Source organism: Cucumis melo, chromosome 6, assembly GCF_025177605.1.
Source record: "Cucumis melo cultivar AY chromosome 6, USDA_Cmelo_AY_1.0, whole genome shotgun sequence".
NCBI lineage: Eukaryota > Viridiplantae > Streptophyta > Magnoliopsida > Cucurbitales > Cucurbitaceae > Cucumis > Cucumis melo.
The window spans coordinates 30,599,336-30,620,885 of record NC_066862.1 but is presented as its reverse complement, the minus strand read 5'-3'; the positions used below and the strand labels follow the sequence as shown (position 1 = coordinate 30,620,885).

Here is a 21,550-nt window from a genome sequence, read left to right as displayed (position 1 = left end):
GTTAAGGGAAGGAGGTCTCCTATCGTTTTTGCATTTTAATATAAATTTTAGGACAAATATCAATTTATATCCCTGAATTTTTGGGTTGTACCAATTTAAACCCATAAACTAATAATTGAATCAATTTAATTTTGGGAGTTGTATCAATTTAAACCTTTAACTTTCGTAAATGTATCCAAATAAAATATAATGAAAGGTTTACATTAATATATTTATAGAAGATAGTCTAAATTGATACACTCGTAAACTTTTAGGGTCTAGGGATATGTACACCCCCTCTTCTCGACCCCTACAAAATTATTTTTAAAAAATATCAAATTTTACTATATTTTAAAAATAAAAATTTTAAAGTTCTTTTTAAAGGATAAACTATTTACACTTCAGATAAAAAATCATTAAAAGACAAAAATCTGTTATACCATTTTTCTAACAAAGGACATGTAGTTTATTTTTATATTTTTGACATTTTCTCAATTTTAAATATTTTTATTTCTAGTACAACAATCATAGAATATAAGATCTCTTTAGAATAAGACTAGGTCAATTATTGTACAACTAACCTCACTTTAATTTTAAATAATAGACTTATATAACTTGACCAAGCCAATCTAAAAATCTTTTATGGTTAGGTTGGATCTCGAGTATATCGTCTAACTAAAAAAGTTTAAATTAGATAAACTTATCTATATACAATTGAATTAGGTAAAAAAAAAAAATTTTCTTACCTTTTTGGGAGAAATATCCATTTATGAACTTTAGAAATTTTATCAATTTTAACAATGGACTAATAGTTGTATCAATTTAAATTCCAAACTAATAATTGTATCGATTTAAATCTAAAGCTTTCGGTTGTATATCAATTGAAATCTTAAACTAATAATTGAATCAATTTATACGAGACAATGGTATAAATTTAAATATTGAACTTACACAATTTAATAAATTTAAACCCTCTATTATATTTTATTTGGATATAATTATAAAATGGGAGCCTACATTGATACATTCATAAATGTTTAGAATTTAAATTGATTCACCCGTAAGAATTAGGATTTAAATTGATATAATTATTAGCTTGGAATCTATATTTTATATAACCACGAAAGTTTAGGGTTTAAATTGATACCCTATTTGATATTTGCTCTATATTTTTTTTGTACCGGAGACCCCATTTCACAACTTTTTGTTTTTGTTTTTGTTGTTTTTTTTTTTTTAATTTTAAAACATCACTTTAATCCAATAACTTAAAAAAAACCCATTGCTTCCACTTTTATCTATTTCCTAAATTTGAAAATATTTTAAAATTTATGCTAATTTTTGGAATAAAACCACAAAAAAAAAAGTACGGAACAAAACCAAAAAAAAAAAAAAAGTATGGAACGTTTTTAAATATGAAAATCATTGTAAGTGACAAAATTACTAAAAATATTTAAAAAGTATAGTAAAATTTTAGATTCTATCTATATATATTTAACTATATTTGAAAATAACCTTATTTTAAGTATATCAAAATGAGTTAACTTATTTACAAATACAATAAAATTTTACTTTTTTTTATCTCTAATAGACCGTGATGGGCCTATGTGATAGACATTGATATGTATCTTGGTTATCCTATCTATTGATGGCCTAGATACACATCCTCCAATTTTAAATCTTAAATCTTAAACTCTGAACTCTAAATTCGATCTATCACATGTAAAAAGTATATTTAAGTAGTTTTGTAATTTGAAACAACTTCCAAGAACAAGTATACATATATTTTTGAAATGTACCTAGTAGTTTTAATATTTAGAAAGTTAAAACCAAACCAAACAATTATATTATTAGATTAAGCTATAAATTGTCCAAGGATTTTGATTTTGAGTTTGGTCCATATCTTTCATCATTTTATTTAAAGTTTGGTTCAATTACACAGTTCAAGTATATTGGAAAGTTAAAGTATTTATTTTATCTTTTTATCGATTATGGTCGAGGTAGATTGCGATGAGTCTTCCAACCAATGGAAAAAAGAAACTTCATTGAAAGTGGAAAACTTTGAGTACATCTCCTCAAAACTACCCTAAACTTTTCACTTTTGTACGTAATAATTTTTAAACTTTAAATTTTATGTTTGAGAAAAAATAATTAATCTATTACCCATAAATTTATATTTTCATAGATATTTAAATTCTATATTTTGAAATTTTTGAATAAGGTAGATCTACAAATTTTAGAAAAAATTTTAAAATTAAAAAACTAAGTTATTAATCTTTTTTTAATTTTAATTTTGGAAAATTAAGCCTACAGATTTCTCTTCTACCTCTAGATTTTCAAAAATAAAAAACAAAAGAAGGAATAGAAATAGTTATGAAGTAGAGACTAATTTTATAATTTTGTTTTGAGTATTATGTAAATATTGGTACTAAGTTTGTAATTTAACCTCAATTTTAGGAATAATAAAAAATAAAAATAAAATAGTTAGCTAATTAGAGATTAGAAACCATGGTATCTTCCCCCAAATTGCAAAGGAAGAAACTGCGGAAAATTTTTGAGAGAGACATGAAGTCTGAATGAGATTCTCATCATAAATCCCACGAGAGCGGTTTGCAGAAAGTTTCTTCAAGTGTCAGAATCGTAATAAGAAGGAAGCAGCAAGGGTAAAATTTCTGACAAACTCCAAAGACCTCTTTTATCGGCCCTGGTTTCGGACTCATTCAATTCCTCGAACTCGGCGTTTAGCTTCTGGTTGGTGGGGGAAAAAAGAAGAACTGGGGAAGAACCCGGCGACGATACTCGGCTCTTTTTTCCCTCTTGTTCTTCCTTCTTCGACCTTCTTCCCCTTTTCAGAACAACCCCTTTTCCCCATTTTTTGTTTTTCCCCTTTCCCTGTTCAGTCCCCTGCTTTTTTGTTAACGGTTTCACAGACTTCCCCCTTTGGCAGAGCTTGAAACTTCAAGAAATTTCGTTTCTGGGTTTGTGTGCTTGCTTTCTGTGAAGTGTTACATTCATCTAGCTCCTGTTTTTCCCTTTACTTTGGAGTATGTTATCACTCTTTTACTTGATTTTGATTTCTGGGTTCAAATGGGGTTTTTCATGCATGTCTAAAATGTGTGATCTTTGCTCTTTTAGTACTGCATTGCATTTGGGTCTCTTGGGTTTTGTTGGTTTTTGGGATCATTGGGGATGGTGAATGTAATGGGTGTTTGTTTTTGAAGTTCTTTTTTTTCTTTTGTTTGGAAGATCAACTTTTGTTGGCTGTATAGCATGTTGATCATGGTGTTTCGAGGTCTTTTGAAAGAAGTTTTAGGTGGTGGTCTTGTTCCAATTGTTAAAATTTGCTCATTATAGTGTTTAGTTCATTGAGCTAATGAAAGCAGAAGATTTTGCTCGACTGTCGAAGCATTTTTTATTCGGATTATGTTTTTTACACATCAGCATTCTACAAAGGGAAGAACTTTGTTTGATGTTTTGTTTTCTGCTGATAGTGTGCAAAATCAGTGCATGGCGCTTTAATACTTGAGTTAGCAAGTTGGTTTATGAAGAAAGTTTTTGTTTTCATGCATTTTGTCTTCTTGAAATTTTAAGGAACGACTAAAAGATACAATAGTTGAAGCCATAGCAGCTTGTCCTGACACATGGCGTACCGATCTTTCTTTCTGTTGAAGATAACTATTTTTATCAAGGAGTTGCTGCCTAATAAACATAGCTATTTTTAGCATTCAATTATTTTGTGTCAATATTTTCATTTATAATCGATTGATAATTTTGTGTATTGATTGAGGGCGAATGCATTTTTTGCTGCATTATAACATTGGACAAAAGTTGCATGCATTTTGCGGCCCTTCAACTTCAGGCCTTCTTATTTTGGGATTTTATTATCAACAATAAGTTTGTGGCACTAGAGTATGCTAGAATGTCTTTTTCTGTTCATAGGATGAATGAAGATTTCACTGATCTATCTTTCCAAAATCTGTTGAACTAAATGTGCTATTGTACTTCATCTACTTCTGTAATGGTAATTTTACTTATGCTGTTTGGTTTTTGAGCCACTCATTTATTTTACTGGTGCCCAGTATCATTGCTACTTTTTGCCAGGTCATTTCTCTTTAATAAGTTCGTATAACTCGATCTTAACTTATTGTTAGTTGACTTTGTTCAATGGACATATGTTTTCTGTTACTTATTTTGTATTTCATTATGTCATTTATGGTTTTGACATGTTTATGGTAAATGGCGATGCTAATTTCCGAACGTAAGAACTATGCTCAATGAGTTAAGTTAGAGATAATGCCAAGTATTTATTCTCTTTTCTTCATTAGTGAATATTTTCCTTTTCTTTTCAAAAAAGAAAAAAGGTCGAGATATGCCAAAATTAGAAGCACTGTTTGTTCTTGATACACATTACACATGTATAATTAGTATGTCAGTTTTTTCAATCGTAGTTTTTTGACTTACTGTAGTGAACTGTAAAAGCTTTGAACATTTTGACATTCCATCATGAATACAAATTTGTTGTCTCATTTATTTCTTCAGGTGCTGAACTGGCTTGGGTGGGAGAAGAAGTTGTATGAGTTCTGCTGAAGACTTTCGACCAGGCCAGAAGGTATAGTTTTCAACTCGATATTGCAGTTGAGTCTTGAACTTGTAGTTCTAGAGTTGATCATCCCTTTAACTCATTTTGTATCCAACAACTCATTGTTTATTTCTATTATATAAATTTTCCACTTATCTCTCTTCTTCCAGTTCAAGGCTTTCGTTAAATGTTATTGTTGTGACTGCTTTATTATTATTTTTTTTTTGGTATCGGTTCCCGACCAACATCTCTCCATGCTTTCCTTCTAAGTTATTGTTGTGACTACTTTCTTTTGGGTTCCGGTTACTGACCAACACCTCTTGATGCTTTTTCATGATTTAGATGCAATATAGTTTATTTAATTTATTTCAAATGCACTAGGTGATGATCCATATGGAAGATGAACAGGATGGCGAGCTACCAATTCCATCTGGTCGCCTTACTGGCATAAACTTTAGTGTCTCAAATCAGCAAGATATAGTAAGTATTTTAATTTTGATATATAAACCTCACATACTACTTTAGGAAGTAAATAATTTTCAAGAACAATCACTAATATATATTGATAAAGTTCAGGCCAGGGTTTGTTTTTGTTTGTAATGGGTTCTTGCGTTGGGTACACTATAGGCTAGTGGGGTTTTTATAATTTGGAATAACCTGGATGTCTGTGTAATTAACACAGTATTGAATATTGATTACCTTGACCGCTTCCGCTTTGTGTAGTTTGCTTCCTTTTTGTGGGTTTTATTTTCTAGATGTCCGTGTATTCTTTCATTTCTCCTCAATAAAAGTTCAATCACTCATTCAAAAAGAACCACTTCTGTCATGGAGGACTGGGGATTGAAGCTTTTCAACAAAGTAACAATGCCTTACTGCTGAAATGACTTTGGAGATTCACTCAAGAAGAAGGATCTCTAGAGAAGACCGTTTTTTCTAGCATATATGGCAAAAACCAACTCTTGCATGCATGGTCATAGTGTGTGTATATAGGTAGAAAAAATACCCAATCACATCTCTCCTTAGGTTTATATTTAGTTGGTGTCACATTTGCTCAGATATGACAGCAAACTTCTATTTAATTCCAACATTTTTGGTTGGGAAGCATTGTGGTAGCAAGATCTTGACCCGCATAGGGTCTCCTCAAGCACAACCAACACTCTAAATTATAAAATTAACGATGAAAAACAGAATTTAGTTATTGGAAGGTGAACACTTGTCTTGTTCTTCTTTTTCCCCTACATTTATCTTAATTTTTATTCCATTAATGTTTGTATGGAAAGTTAATTTTTTATTTTTGTTTCATATATAAAAAGTATTGTTGTTGGATAAAAAACTGAAGGTGACTTAAACTTGTGAGTTTATACATGCCTTTAATTTTGTATAGTGTCGTGTTGCTATACCGATTTGACTTTTAATATTCTGATGTGCAAAGAATTTTTATTGATGTATCAGGAGAATATAGCAGTAATAACAGTTGATGCAGCCAGTGAGGTATCTGATCCTAAGTTGGGACTTCCAAATCCATCTTATCAGTGCACCACATGTGGTGCTAGCTCTCTAAAATTTTGTGAAGGTAATTAAGTAGTCATGTTATAAAGAGGTCTTACTTGTTTTCTTTGACACATTGCTGTGTACTAACATTTTTGTTTGAATGGTTTTGGAAGGTCATTTTGGGGTTATCAAATTCCCATATACTATAATCCATCCTTATTTTCTCTCGGAAGTTGCACAAGTGTTGAATAAAGTTTGTCCAGGATGTAAATCTATCAGGCAGGAACTATGGGGCAAGGTCAGGTACCTCACTTATTGTGATGAACCTTGAATTATTGTAATTAGTTTAAAAGTTATGGCTTTCTGTTATTAAATGACACAGTTATCTTGCCTATTTGGATATGTAGATTCTCGCAGAAAAATGCAGTTTCTTCTTTGCGTCCATGTTTTTGAGGAAAATTCTTTGAATTATGCATTCAATTGAAGAAAGATTTACAGGGTTTTAGTGTCCAATCAGAATTTCGCCTTACCACTCTCCCCTTCACTTATCTTTCCCCTCCAGAACCATTTTGTCTTCACTCCTTTGGGTCCAACTTTAGGTTTAATAAGAGTAGTTATTCACTTGACAAAGGAAGAAGGATTTTCATGAGAACCCTTTAGAAGGATGTAGGTACCAAATATCAACATCCGTTCTCCTAGTATTGTAACGAAAGTCCCCAGTCATTGATGATGTCCAATGTTTCCCTATTAGATAAAGCACGTCTAAAACCCAATGAAGGGGAAGACACTGACTTAGACAACATTGCTACAACAAAATGATTACTCATTGCAGACAACTAATACATTGGAGGGAATAAAGAGCAGAGCAGTCTTATCCCCCAATGATTTATCCTCTTAGAAAAACGTGTCTCTCTGCCCCAACTGAGTCATAAAAGAGAGAGAATAAAGATACTCCTTTCCAATATGATACCTCTCAATGATTTCTGGAAATGTCTTTGACCCCACTCAAGGCCCATTCAAAAGAGGATGACCTAGACTTGCTCACAATGACCTTATGGCAAGTCCTGATATCACAACCATTAAGCCATTATGGGAGTTCTCTCATTCATATCTCAACACTATGGATAGATTTCAAAAATGATGTCCATGGATCGGTCTTTCTTCATCATGGTGCTGCCTTTGACAAAGAGAGAATGAGTCTCATAATCATTTGTTTATCAACCACACCTTTGTGGCTGTCATTCGGGCTGGAATTCTTGATGCTTTCTAATGGACCCTTTTTCCTCCCAGTGATCCTAGAAGTTAGATTGACTTGCTGCTAAAGGAACATCCTTTCAAAGCTACTAAAGAACTTGTATGGGCTAACATCATTATAGTTGTTTTCTGAAAGATTTGGGATGAAAGAAATGCTAGAAAATCTTCTGAAGAAGTCCTAAGATGTGACTCGACTAATCCCCCCAAAATCTAATTGGTTTGTTACTGTCTCCCACTTAATTAAGTGAGTTCCTTTACTCTCCTCAACTCCCACCCAAACAAAATCTCCCAGAAACTTTTCCACCGATTTACTCTCTGAAACCGAGATAAGAAATAGGTTGGGATTGCAATCAAAACAAACTAGTTTAGAGTGAGGCTACCTCTCTTGGAGAAGAAACTTCTCTTCCAGGACACCAACTTTTTCTGAATCTTACTAACTGCGGGTTCTCCAAACAAAAACACTATCCCATGAATGAAACCTCAAAGCCAAGAAGAATTTGCAAAAGAGGCTCCTAACTCCCTACAAAGCTGCCGAGAACATTCATATGACTAGAGGAAGGTGCACCAAACCTTAAACCTCTTTGGAACATCTTCGACAGAAGACAAAAGGAGAAGGCTTCATTAAGACACACCATAAGAATTAGCAACCGAGAAGCAGTTATCCACAAAATTAAGACTTTAAATCATATACTGATAACACAAAGATATCTGGCCCATCTCTTGGAAAATGATTCCAATCATTCATCAGACTCGAACTAATGTGCTCATTTCTGTGAAATTCTTTGAAATATCTCGTAAAACGAGCCTTTAAAGTTTTTAAACATGACTTAACAAAGAATTCAATAGTAAACCATCAATTGTAAGTCTCCATGCAGAGAAGTAAAAACTGAAAAGGATGAATGATTAGCTTGAATAGATGTAGAGTTGATTCAATGGTAAGTCTGCATGCAGAAAAAAGTGAGAACTATTCTTATAATAGTTTCCTCTGGCGCATTTTATCTACACCCATTTGTAGTTCGGCCAATCTTCTCTCCTTACTTTTCATGGAGAGTCTTTTGTATCTCGAGTTGCTTGGCAATGTATCTTTCCCACAGTCCCATTCATAGTTTACATCTCTTTAATTGATGGAAATTTGTTTCTTATCAGGAAAAAAAATGATGACATTGTGCCATTGGAACTCTTCACCTTTTGAAATTTTTATCTGGGTTGGTTCAATATTGACTCACCATGGTCACATATAACTGCCTGGTGGTGGTGGTAGCTTCCTGCATTTTTTTCCTGATCTAATCTAAGATTTCTTTTTGAACTTGTGTTTTGGTTCTCTTTACATGTAGCAGGTTGAGGATCCAACATCTGATTATAATCGACCTAAGGGTTGCCGATATTGTTTTGTAAGTTTGTTTAGCTCACGTGGTTATGTTTCATTCTTTGCTGTTTATAGAAACTGTCCTGATGAAAACGTTCTATTTCAAACCATGCTTTATATGCTCAACAGGGAAGTTTAAAGGATTGGTATCCACCTATGAGGTTTAAGCTTTCAACTACTGATATGTTCAAAAAAAGTATGATTATGGTGGAAGTGAAAGAAAATATGTCGAAGAAATATCAAAAGAGGGTCGCTAAAGGAGGTTTGCCTTCAGATTATTGGGATTTTATCCCTAAAGATGAACAACAGGAAGAAAGTTACTGTAGACCAAACCGGAAAATCCTAACTCATGCTCAGGTATTGGGCCTGTTTATGCATCTTAGTCCTGATTAGATTTAGTTTTTGCAGGTTTTTCATCTATGCACATTTTCGTTCTCTCAATTTGTTTTCACTAGAAATGTTGAAAATCATTGTATTTCTTGATGATTATGAACCCCATGAAACCCTGATTTGTTGTACGTTGTTATAAGTATCTTCTCTTTTCTTACTAAAGTAAAAAAAAACGAAAAAAAATTGAAATCAGAAACCAAACCATTAATGAAATGAATGATATATTTCAAAGAAAAAAATAAAGATCTGCTAGCAAGTGGGTTGGAGGCTTGTGAGGAACCTAACGCACTTATTTTTTCATTTATGTTCTATAATCTAAAACGAGGAATGGGGGGGGGGGGGGGGAGAGAGAGTCCTTAAGACTTGTTACCGTTAAATACTTAGCATAGTACATAGACGAATAATAATAAATATCAAAATTATAAATTTTAAGTGAACCTTTTATTAAGGTTATAAATGCCTAAGCTCAATAACTTTTAAAGATTATACAAATAATAGATTTCCTAGATTTTTACTTTGTTGTATCCCTTTTCCTAACTGGAGGTTTTGTGGGCTTGTTACCGTTGTTATTCATTTATGTTCTATAATCTAAAACGAGGAATGCGGGGAGAGAGAGAGTCCTTAAGACTTGTTACCGTTAAATACTTAGCATAGTACATAGACGAATAATAATAAATATCAAAATTATAAATTTTAACAGAACCTTTTTGTAAGATTATAAATGCATAAGCTCAATAACTTTTAAAGATTATACAAATAATAGATTTCCTAGATTTTTACTTTGTTGTATCCTTTTTCCTAACTGGAGGTATTGTGGGCTTGGTTTTTTATTTTTTTGCATACCCTTGCATTCTATTATTTCATTTTTCTCATCGAAAGTAGTTAATTCCATAAAAAGAATAGATGTCCTGCCATCTCGTTCATGTCGTGTTGTGCTTTTCTTTTAAGATTTTTCCCTGCTTCTTGTCTGTCTTCTTGGATTTCAGGTTCATTATTTGTTGAAAGACATCGACCCAAAGTTTCTTAAAAAGTTTGTACCTGCAATAGATTCACTGTTTCTAAACTCTTTCCCTGTTACTCCGAACAGTCATCGTGTGACTGAAATGGCACATTCATTTTCAAATGGACAGCGTTTGATCTTTGTAAGACTTTTCTTCTTAATGCCCCGTTATTAGGTTGAGTTTATTCAAACAAGAGGATGTTTGAATGATATTTGCCTCTTTCTAACTGTTTGCCTTTAAACATGTTCAATGATTTAAGGATGAAAGGACCAGGGCTTACAAGAAGGTGGTTGATTTTAGAGGGACAGCCAACGAGTTAGGTTCTCGTGTTCTCGATTGTCTCAAAATTTCGAAGGCAATTTACAAGATCTTCGTCTTTTGCCTTAATCATGTTAATTATTATGTGAAACTTTTGCTCTTGCTTATGTTGTCACTTCTTTTATGCAGCTTAGCCCAGAGAAGTTACAAAGTAAAGATTTGGTTTACCAGCAAAAAAAAATTAAGGATACTGCTACTAGTTCATCTGGTTTAAGATGGATCAAAGATGTTGTTCTTGGAAAGCGGAGTGATCACTGTTTCCGCATGGTTGTCGTTGGTGATCCAAACATTGAGTTAAGTGAAATTGGCATACCTTGTCATGTTGCAGAGAGATTGCAAATATCTGAACATCTGAGTTCTTGGAATATGAAGAAATTAAGTACTTCTTGTTACCTTCATCTTGTTGAAAAGGGAGAGATCTATGTTCGTCGTGAAGGTCGTCTGGTTCGTGTACGTAATGTTCTTGAACTTAACATGGGGGACACTATATATAGGCCCCTAGCTGATGGGGATGTTGTGCTAGTTAATCGACCTCCATCCATACATCAACACTCACTTATTGCTTTATCTGTCAAGCTTCTTCCTGTCTCTGCAGTTCTTTCCTTAAACCCACTCTGTTGTTCTCCTTTCCGTGGAGATTTTGACGGTGACTGCCTTCATGGTTATGTTCCTCAATCGTTGGAAGCCCGAGTTGAGGTTAGAGAGCTGGTTTCCCTAGATAGGCAGTTAATTAATGGCCAAAGTGGTAGAAATCTGCTGTCACTTAGTCATGATAGTTTAACTGCTGCTCATTTAATTCTGGAAGATGGAGTTTCGTTAAATCTTTTCCAGATGCAGCAGTTGCAAATGCTCACTTTACATCAGTTGTTGCCTCCAGCAATTGTGAAATCCCCTTTGCTTAGAAATTGTGCTTGGACTGGGAAACAGTTATTCAGCATCCTCCTACCTCCTGATTTTGAATATTCTTCTCCTTCTCACAATGTTTTCATTGAGAAGGGAGAATTAATATCTTCAGAAGGATCTTACTGGCTTCGAGACAGTGGTAGAAACCTCTTCCAAGCGCTAATAGAACACTGTGAGGGCAAGACCCTTGATTACTTGCGTGATGCTCAAGGGGTTCTTTGTGAATGGTTATCGATGAGGGGCTTGAGCGTTTCATTGTCAGACTTGTACCTCTCTGTGGATTCATACTCTCACAAAAACATGATGGATGATATCTTTTGTGGGTTACAGGAAGCTGAGGAAACATGTAATTTAAAGCAGCTGATGGTGGATTCACATAAAGAGATCCTTACTGGAAATGACGAAGATAATCAACACTTGTTATCTATTGCAGTGGAGCATTTAATTTATGAGAAGCAGAAATCTGCTGCTCTAAATCAAGCTTCTGTTGATGCTTTCAAGAAAGTTTTCCGGGATATACAAAATCTAGTTCACAAGTATTCTGGTAAAGACAATTCACTTCTTACTATGTTCAAGGCTGGAAGCAAGGGTAATTTGATGAAACTAGTTCAACATAGCATGTGTCTTGGCTTGCAACACTCTTTGGTTACTCTATCCTTTAGCCTTCCGCATAAGCTCTCATGTTCTGCATGGAACAGTCAGAAGATGCCTCGTTATATTCAGGAGGATGGTCTTCCTGACCGTACACAGTCTTTCATACCCTATGCTGTGGTGGAAAATTCCTTTCTCTCGGGGCTTAATCCATTTGAGTGTTTTGCTCATTCTGTGACAAATCGGGATAGCTCTTTCAGTGACAATGCTGAAGTTCCTGGGACTTTGACACGAAAACTTACGTTTTTAATGCGGGATATATATACTGCATATGATGGAACAGTGAGGAATGCATATGGAAATCAGCTGGTTCAATTTTGTTATGATATTGATAGACCTACTAGTGTTTCTAGTGAATCGGATAGTGAGAATAATAGAGATCGTGATATAGGTGGTCATCCTGTTGGGTCATTGGCTGCTTGTGCTTTCTCAGAAGCTGCATATAGTGCTTTGGACCAACCAATTAGTCTACTTGAAGCTTCGCCGTTACTAAACCTAAAGGTACTGTAGCCTTATCCTCTCAATGTAACAGTTTAAGTCGAGGGTTTGGGAAATATGTGTTATTTTTAGTATTCTATACTCCCTTTGTTGAATCATCAATTAGCTGATGGGTTTTGATTGATTTGATCTTATATTCGAAGACTATTGTAATGTCATTTCCGGCCCATTTCTATCGATAACATTGAACATTGTGCTAATTTTAAGCCCACAAGTGTGGAAGACATTAATGTTTTGAATAAAATTAAATTTACAGTAACCCATAAACCTAAGCTTTTGGGTTTGGTGTTAATTTAACCATTTGCAAATTAATTTTATGTTTTTTGCTACATGCTATATATGTATATATTTATTTGTCTTAAAACGATTTTTTAACTTATCTTCCAAGTTTTCTACCCTAAGAAACTGTCTTTTTTTTAGTACTAAAAAACTTTTCAAGCATAACTGCTAAACAGATCTTTCTTATACCAAGACTAATGGTTGTGATATTTTTGACTTATGCAGCGAGTGCTGGAGTGTGGTTCAAAGAGGAATAGTACCAAACAAACCTTTTCATTGTTCTTATCGGAGAAACTTTCAAAACGAAGTTACGGATTTGAGTATGGAGCTCTAGGAGTTAAGAACCATTTAGAAAGAGTAATGTTTAAAGATATTGTGTCTAGTGTCATGATAATGTAAGTTACTTTATTTTCAATGTTTTCTTTATGTCATTACCTGTGTTATGGTATTTTTTAATTGACATTACTACCAATGTTTTCTATGGATACTAGCTTCTCCCCACAGCCCTCCCGGAAGAAGCATTTTAGTCCTTGGGTTTGCCACTTTCATGTATGCAAGGTAATGCAATCTGGAAACTGTCTTTCTTGATATATGAGCAACGGTATACTGTTAAAGTCCTCTGTATCTGGTATCAAATATAATTTATCCATCCAGGACATTTTGAAGAAAAGAAGATTGAAGATGAATTCTGTTATCCATTCCCTCAATATGCGGTGCGACTCTGTGAGACAAGAAGGAAGAATGAATTTGCCCTCTTTGCAAATAATTACCCAGTACGTTTCTTCTTCCGTTGACATTTATAGTTGGTTCCCTTTCATTAGATATTCTCTAGTATGGGCTTTTCTATCAAAGCATGTTAACCTTCGTAATCTCACTTGAGCTGTATGTTGTTTTGTGGCTGGCTGATAAGGGATTGTCCTCTAGCTGATTCACTGACAGAAGATGGTGATACAGTGTGCTTAACTGTTACAATAGCTGAAAATACAAAAAACTCTTTCCTGCAATTAGATTTCATTCAAGATTTGCTGATTCATTTCCTTCTTGGTACAGTTATAAGAGGTCTGTACTGTTTGTCACCTTGCAATACTTAATGTGCATTTCCATACACACATGGCCACTTTGAATAGCTGATGTTTTGATTTGATAATATTTCATTATTACTTGTCATTGGCGTCTGCTTTTTCTTGAATTTAGGATTGAAGTTGCAATGGGTCAAAATGTTTTCAGTGATATGTTCCTTTAATATTTTCCCCAGAACATTGGGTATAATTGGTGTGCTTTAGTTCTGGGCACCTGGGTCATTCTATCTGTATAAGATACAAGTTAGGAGTTAGAGAAGATGTAGGGCCGTTGAGTTTTGGGAAAAAAGAGCCTTATTTTTAGAATGCCTAAGACAAGGTTGATTGGTCACTTGAATTGAGCTCTAGATGGAGAATGTGGAGAGTGTTTTCTTCTGCAAAGTCAAATTGCTCTGTATCTGTTATTCCCGAGTTTGTCCAGCTAGAAGGTTTTTCAATAATTCAAGTCCGGTGCCCCCTTGTTAGCTTTGCATGCATGCCTTTCGTGAAGTTATTTGGTTTCTTTTCCTGAAGTTATAAAAAGAGAACATTTAATGTGCTATGCCTTATATTTAACAAGACTTAAATTATATTTGCATTAAAATTGTTAGGTTTCTCTTGATATCTAGCTGTTTCAACTGACACAACTTTTTTGACATACCTAGGTAGTGGGCACTTTTTAAGATAGTCTGTCGTTTGCTTGAGTAAGTTAGTTATTTGGCTAGATTTACCAAAAATTTATGTTTTCTTTTCCCTTGGTATTTGCATTAGGCTTTGCTGAGATTGACAGGGTAGACATCACATGGAATGACCGCCCAAAGGTCCCAAAACCTCGTTGTAGTCATGGTGAGCTCTACTTGCGGGTGACCATGTCTGGAGAAGGAAATTCAAGATTTTGGGCAACTCTCATTAATAATTGCCTCCCTATAATGGATTTGATTGATTGGACTCGTAGTCATCCAGATAACACTCATAGTCTCTGTTTGGCGTATGGCATAGATTCTGGATGGAAGTACTTTCTCAACGTATGTATTTCTGTTCACTACTTTTTTGACAAGTTTGGCTTGGTTCTTGCATCAGACCATTTGCAGGAACTTTTGCATGTTTCAATTCTAATCATTCAAATATCTTAATGCAGAGTTTGGAGTGTGCAACGTTGGATATTGGTAAAACAATACGTCTTGAACATTTGCTGCTTGTTGCAAATTCTCTTTCGGCTACAGGAGAATTTGTAGGCTTAAATGTGAAAGGACTGACACATCAAAGGGAACATGCTTTGGTCAAAACACCCTTTATGCAAGCTTGCTTCTCAGTTAGTTATCTAATTGCTAATCTTCATTTGAATCACCATATTGGGCCAGCAGTGAATGTAAGTAAATTTATTTCGTGGTTGGTTTCCTACAGAGTCCTGGAGCTTGTTTGATTAAAGCTGCCAAGGCTGGAATCAAGGACAATCTGTCAGGAAGTTTAGATGCTTTGGCATGGGGGAGAATGCCTTCACTGGGAACGGGGGGACAGTTCGATATCCTATATTCTGGGAAGGTGAGATTATATGTTCCAACATCATATTTAAAAACAAAATGTTTCAGCCCATGGATGCTTATAAGGCCAAAAAGAGGTTTTTATGCAATCTCCGAAGTGCAATTTCATTGATGTTTTCGATTATTCTGTGTGCAGTTCCATATAATTATATCTGTTATTTGAAATAGGATTTAAGCTAATCGTTTCTCAAATGTGTGGCAAATGAATTAACCATAATCTTAAGATGTTTGTCTTATTTTGTGTATGTGGGGCTTTCTTCTCCTGCTAAGTGTCCACGATATAGGATTTTTGTTTTTATATGTACATACATGCATGCATGTTATGCTTAACCATTAGTTTGGTGACAACTTATGGCATTTCTTGTTCAAGTTTAGTGTGCTATTTCTTTTTCTTTTGTTATTAAAATATCGTTAGTGGATCGGGATGTACATGTGTTTTTGTCCCAAAAAAAATCAGAGTTCAAATGAAGAATGATAATTAGAATGTATCCTATATGATCTCAATCCTAGACGCATGGAAAATTTCATATCTACCAGTCTATTCAATGGTCACTGTGCCTGTTATATGTTGGTTCAGGTTTTTGCGGTATTTCAGCTATCTAATGGTTCATTACTCTTCAGGGGCACGAGCTTAATAAGCCTGTTGATGTTTATAATCTACTGGGTGGACAAAGCACTTGTGAGAAGCAGAATGCGAAGATTGAATCTGTTGATAAGAACAATATATCTGAGAAATATAGTGCTCAGTTAGTGCTTAAAAATGGAGGTTCTACCATTAAAGGACTTAAAAGGCTGGATAGTGTTTCTAAATCAATTTTAAGGAAATTTTTGACGCTGAACGATATTCAAAAGCTGTCGTTTGCATTGAGAACCATTTTACACAAGTTAGTTCTTCCTTCTCTGGCATTGCTCAGCTCTTACAATTGGCATTATATCAGATGTGTTCTTTTTCTATTTTGACATTTTCTTTTATTTATAATTTCTCTTTTGGAAAGAAAAAAAGAGAACACCAATCCATGTTCTAGCTTAATGAATAATTGTTTATTACTTGAAAATCACTTACCCATTATCTTGGATTGTTCGTTTTTTAAATTTCAAATGTTGCTGAAAATTCCATATGCACAATGAAGTTGGAGTTCTAAAAGGTTTCTCTTTGTGTGTGTAGGTATTCTCTAAATGAAAGGTTAAATGAAGTGGACAAATCAACTTTGATGATGGCTTTATACTTTCATCCTCATCGGGATGAAAAGATTGGTGTTGGAGCACAAGACATTAAGGTATTTTCTATAGAAGATGAAACTGTTTTGGGATATAAATCCCACTCACTATCATTCTATGTAAATTCCCCTTCTAACTGTAACTTTGAAGTCAGAATCTATTCTCCTGTATAAATGGTAATATGTCTTGTTGTTTATTGGGATCCTTAACTTTAAACAACTGACATATGGACTACCAACATGTTCTTATCCTTTCCTCAGTTAATTAGTGTTTTTGTCCTTAACTGTGGCTGTAGATATGTACCTGATCTCTATGCTGTTATTTTATTACCTGCTACCTGTTTAGTAAGGAGATAGGTCTGATGCTTATTCGTGCGATTTATGTAATCACGTTTGTCTTCTACCTGGTTGTTCTTTGTAGGTTGGTAGCCACTCAAAGTATCAAAATACACGTTGCTTCGTATTGATACGATCGGATGGAACAACAGAAGATTTTTCATACCACAAGTGTGTTTTAGGTGCTTTGGAGATCATTGCTCCTCATAGAGTAAAGGGTTATCAGTCAAAATGGATGCAAGAAAAGTTTGAGTGATCCACCTATCATGTACATATTCGGGCGTTCAGGTATGTACAGTGGCAAAATTAAAATGGAGGTTTTGGTCTGAAGTATCCTGAATGCTGTCAAGTTGCCTTTGACTTAGCCTGTTGTCTTTATCTTTGCGCAACACCGGAAAGGTTTTGGTGTTTCTCTTTGCTGACCTGTTGCACTACTATTGATGAATTGCACTTCGACTTCGGTGATGGTGTGGTTCATCGGTTTTTGAATCTGTATACCCCTTTTTTGTTTTTTTTTTAATCTTTTACAATTTCGTCAAGAGTTAGTATAGGATGTAGAATATGTGAACAGGAAGAGAGCTAGATGAGCTGTTAACCCATTCTCTTTCTTTGTTTCTTTTGTCAATAAAAATAATAAACTCTCATCTTGTATATTTGAATTCCTGAGCTTCTTTTTGCTCCTTCTACTCTAACTTGTTTGCCTTAATATAAGAAATAGGCAGAAAAGATCTAGTGGAAGCAGCAAAGAGAAGCTCGTTCAGGCTGGTCTCTTCATAATGTAATTTACTTGATGATATACATTCTGGTATTGTTTGTTTAATGGCTACTGGGATCATGATTTTTTTTGCTCCCTATTCTGCATGACTGTTTACCGTTTTGGCTTCTTTAAAAGAAAGAGTCAACTGCATATTGGTGACCAAATATTCTCTTTGATCTGGTTTGTTGTGTTGGGTTTTGCAAATCCGACCGGGATCTTTAATCGTCAGTTGCTGGAGGACCTGGGTCCTATTTATCGGAGATATATCTCGTAATTGTTCTTGAAAACCTACCAACTTTGTTATGAATAGTTGAAGGAGGTTGTGAATTTGAGATGAATGTTCATCTTGTATTTCTTCCCCAACGCTATTTATTAGTTTTTGGAATTTGCAAAGTTTCAATCATGTTTTGGAGTTGAATAAATCTTTTTGAGTTTTTTCTTTTGTTCTTTGTTTCTTTTTTGGCAAACTTTCCCAAATTTGAGGTCCCAAAATTAAATTTTCCTCATTTTCACAAATTAGGTTTCCCCTTTGTAGCACTAACAACACGTGGAATTTTGATGTTGCTCCAACAATAGTGTATTCGGCACAAGTTTTTCTAACCCTCTTATTCTTCCCTCCAAGGTCTCCTAAGACATACAAATACAAACCTCCACTTAACATACTATACTTAGTGCCAACCCAGAATACATGGATCAACTTTACAATAACGAAAGAAAACCTAAATAAACGATAAATTCATACTTGTGAACTATTTTGAAACATAGGTTGAATATCTAGTGAGTGACTAATTTTAAATCAACGATAAATGCATACTTGTAAAAGTACTTTTAATAAAAAAGCATAGCAAAATATGTTTAAATAAACTTAGTAGAACATTTCTTATTTCTTTGATACCCATTGGGCTACATTGTTGTAGGGCTCCCATAGTATCTTAATGTCTTCGATGTCGTGGAGTTAACTCAACACCAACAATGACAATCTTTTTACGTGCACACAGTAATCTCTTAAAGGGCTAAGCATCTTAGCATGTGGTTAAAAGCCTATTGCATTTTGAAGTGGGTCCCAAATACCTATCATCTCTCCCAAGTACCTTATCACTTGATATGTGAGACTCGAGTTTGGATTAGAAGGGTTGATTTTGGAAAGGAGGCGCTGAAGCTAGGCGACGCAATGAGAAAGGTACGCGTCCAAGCTGTGTAAAGCAAGATGAAGTCAGGCAAGGAAAGTTAACTATTTCGAGAAAATGTCTAATCTTGATTTGACAGCTAATTACGTATTAACTTTAGATTAAGCATGATCTAGAAAGCTAAGTAAATTGACACGAGTAAAGTTCTAAGTAGGAGCTGGCAAGCTAAGAGAGGCTTAAGGATGACTAATCTGGTTAAGGACGAATATATAGGATTGATGGATCAGAATAAAGTGTTGTTATTTTGATTTTCAAGTGTTGAGTTGCTAAGGCTAGGCAGAAGAGACTTGGAGTAGCCGTTCAGATGAAGGAATGAAACTATGTGTTTTTGTGATTGATTTTCTAAAAGAATTAATATGTTTTGAAAGCATTCTATCTAAGTCTTTATATGTTATAATGAAATGTTTAACGTATGATGTAATGTTCATGATCTTCACTGAAAAGTTAATTATTTGAAAAGAAAGTTTCCAAAATTGAGTTTCTATGTTATAATGTATGTATGTATGAGAGTATACCATTAGCTATTATTCCCATTAATAAGCTAGCTATTATGTGCATATAATGAACCAAGTAAACCATAGGGTGAAAGGACCAAATGGTGGTAAGAAGCTGGCCAATGCATTGAAATGAGCATATTAAGTTAGTAGCTTGAGCAATGAGAAATGAACCGAAAAATTCTCCAAGTGGTGCTAGTGAAATGAATCTCAGTAGTCTATGCGTGAAAATGGTTCATGCTTTTGGCGAAAGGAATAAGTAAAGGCTAATGTGTGATTTGTGATTTATGAATGAGGCGTTGAGAGCCTATAATGAAAATGAATTTATTGATTGAATTGTATATATTCCCCAAGAGGTTTTCCAAAATATCATTTACTAAGTATTTGACTTACATTTTAAGTTTCGTCTTCTCAGGTACCAAAGCTTTGAGGCCAAGTAAAGAAGGATAAGGCGAGCAAACTAGGTGTGTTTTAAATGTGAAGCAACGATAAACTTTTTGGAAGCCTTATCATATAGTTTTTGTACTTGAGAAAGTATATATTGAAACGCATGTTAAGTGAAATAAAGAGAAGCTGTTTGTTTTATCTTGTATTGTGAAAGTTAAAACTTAAAGTTCAAACTATGCGTAAAACTCAAGTTGCGATAAGATTGATTGTTGGATTAATTTCTACTTACTAGGCATTTAGCATGCTATCTCGCAATGAGATACGCGCTGAGTATCTAGGCGGTCATGCCCTCACATGTTCGCAAGAAGTGATCTTGGGGCGGAATTCATGATTGAAAGAGAAGTGATCTTCTAGTGATAATACTAAAGCTATAATGAAAGAGAAAGGAAAGGCTTTTTATGAAAAGAATTTCTCTGTTGTCTGTAATTTTGACTTAGGTGTTTTCTCGTTGAAACTCAATTTACCTATGGTTTGCAAACCCTTAGTTTGGGAATATCCGAAATCCTTGATAGAAATAAGAAAACTCCTCTTATCGGATCTAAGAGGTGGTTACCGGTCCGTGGTAGTTTCATTTCTACCGCTCCGTGGAATATGTACCATCAAATTAGTCCCATAATTCAACTTAAACATATTCAATATAGAATTAGACAATTCTAAGTATCGGGAAATGTGCTCCATGACATGATATTAGATCTAAACTGATATCTCTCGAATATAGTAATGATGTAAAACACACATATATAACTTAAATAAAATAACTTGGTTGTAAGCTTAAAATACTTTAAATTTGTCTTCCGCAACATAAATCTCATACTTTTCTTAGTAAATGTTGTACTAAAACTTACATAACTCTCATGATTGGTAACTAAAGCATTTCGAAAATCAACTTTGCTCGACTTATACTAAATCTAAGAAAAGTTGGAGAAAACATGCTTAATAACTCATGCTTGATAGAAAAACATGCTAAAAAATAAACTTCAAAATAATTTTGTCACTCATGACTTTAAAGGTTGGCAAACTTGCCACACTTCTTAACTTGAAATGAAGGAATTAATCTTTGATTAACTAATTTCTTTGGACTTCAGAAAATTTCAAATTTAACATGTAAATCTTGAAAATGTTAAAAATGGCTTAACGACACGACGAGCATTGATTGCCTAATGGGTGTTGGTTGCTTGCATGCACGCTCATGATAGGCTTGCCAAAACACGTGCTAGCCTTCTAGGCCTCATTGCACGCCCATCTCATGCCATGTGCCCCTTGCTATGTCCTTTTTAGTGCCCCGGCAAACTCATACTACCTAGTTGTGCACACTAACCTTGCAAAGATCTTGACACGTGCACAAGTGCTCAGCCGTGCGCCTTAACCTACACCCACCCTCGATCGTTTAATATTGCATGCAAGATGACACTCCCTTGGCCAAGTGCTTGTGTCTAGTCGTCATCCTATTTGTGTCAACCTCTTGAGATGTTGGTCACCAATGCTTAGCAATCCTTGCTCAATGCCTCGACGCCTTCCTATACACATGCTTGTTTGTTCATGGCTTGAAACTGCCCGTTTATTCAAAGATTATAGATCTCACTTTTAACTTGAATAACTTAAAATTATTTTATCAAATCGAAAAACTTCCTTCTATAAGCTTTTTCCTTATCCTCTTAAATAGCCTACCTTTAAATTTCAGCTTAAAATTTCTAGTTATGCTCAAAACGTCAAGCACTATCCGAATTGAGCTAAAATCTAAACAATGTAAAATTCCTCTATATTTTTAGCATTCTCTTCAGCTCGTCTCTTCTAAGAAGCCTTCGCT

General features: G+C 34.4%; 1 protein-coding gene across 6 annotated transcripts; it reads left to right on the top strand.

Moving 5' to 3' along the window:
- Positions 1-2,500: 2,500 nt before the first annotated feature.
- LOC103490982 (DNA-directed RNA polymerase IV subunit 1) lies at positions 2,501-17,712 on the top strand. 6 transcript variants are annotated; one of them, XM_051086509.1, is made up of 21 exons: positions 2,515-2,639; positions 2,924-3,020; positions 4,516-4,585; positions 4,937-5,035; positions 6,008-6,128; positions 6,220-6,344; positions 8,638-8,691; positions 8,796-9,023; positions 10,043-10,198; positions 10,317-10,412; positions 10,505-12,430; positions 12,932-13,101; positions 13,198-13,264; positions 13,361-13,479; positions 13,617-13,765; positions 14,536-14,789; positions 14,903-15,076; positions 15,169-15,306; positions 15,927-16,189; positions 16,471-16,582; positions 16,944-17,712. In XM_051086509.1, the coding sequence occupies exons 3-21, from the start codon at positions 4,550-4,552 to the stop codon at positions 17,112-17,114; spliced, it is 4,458 nt and encodes a 1,485-aa protein (XP_050942466.1). In that variant the 5' UTR covers positions 2,515-2,639; positions 2,924-3,020; positions 4,516-4,549; the 3' UTR covers positions 17,115-17,712. The 6 variants fall into 6 exon arrangements, with proteins under 6 accessions (XP_050942467.1, XP_050942466.1, XP_050942465.1 ...); XM_051086510.1 differs by lacking the exon at positions 2,924-3,020 and having other exon boundaries at positions 2,501-2,639; XM_051086508.1 differs by lacking the exon at positions 2,515-2,639 and having other exon boundaries at positions 2,652-2,954.
- Positions 17,713-21,550: the final 3,838 nt, after the last annotated feature.

Bases quoted from the DNA above. Each gene is read 5' to 3' on its own strand.
- LOC103490982 (XM_051086510.1), top strand. From the start codon at position 4,550: ATGAGTTCTGCTGAAGACTTTCGACCAGGCCAGAAG. The intron at 6,345-8,637 runs GTCAGGTACCTC...TACATGTAGCAG, and splicing joins GGCAGGAACTATGGGGCAAG to GTTGAGGATCCAACATCTGA. The intron at 15,307-15,926 runs GTGAGATTATAT...ATTACTCTTCAG, and splicing joins ATATCCTATATTCTGGGAAG to GGGCACGAGCTTAATAAGCC.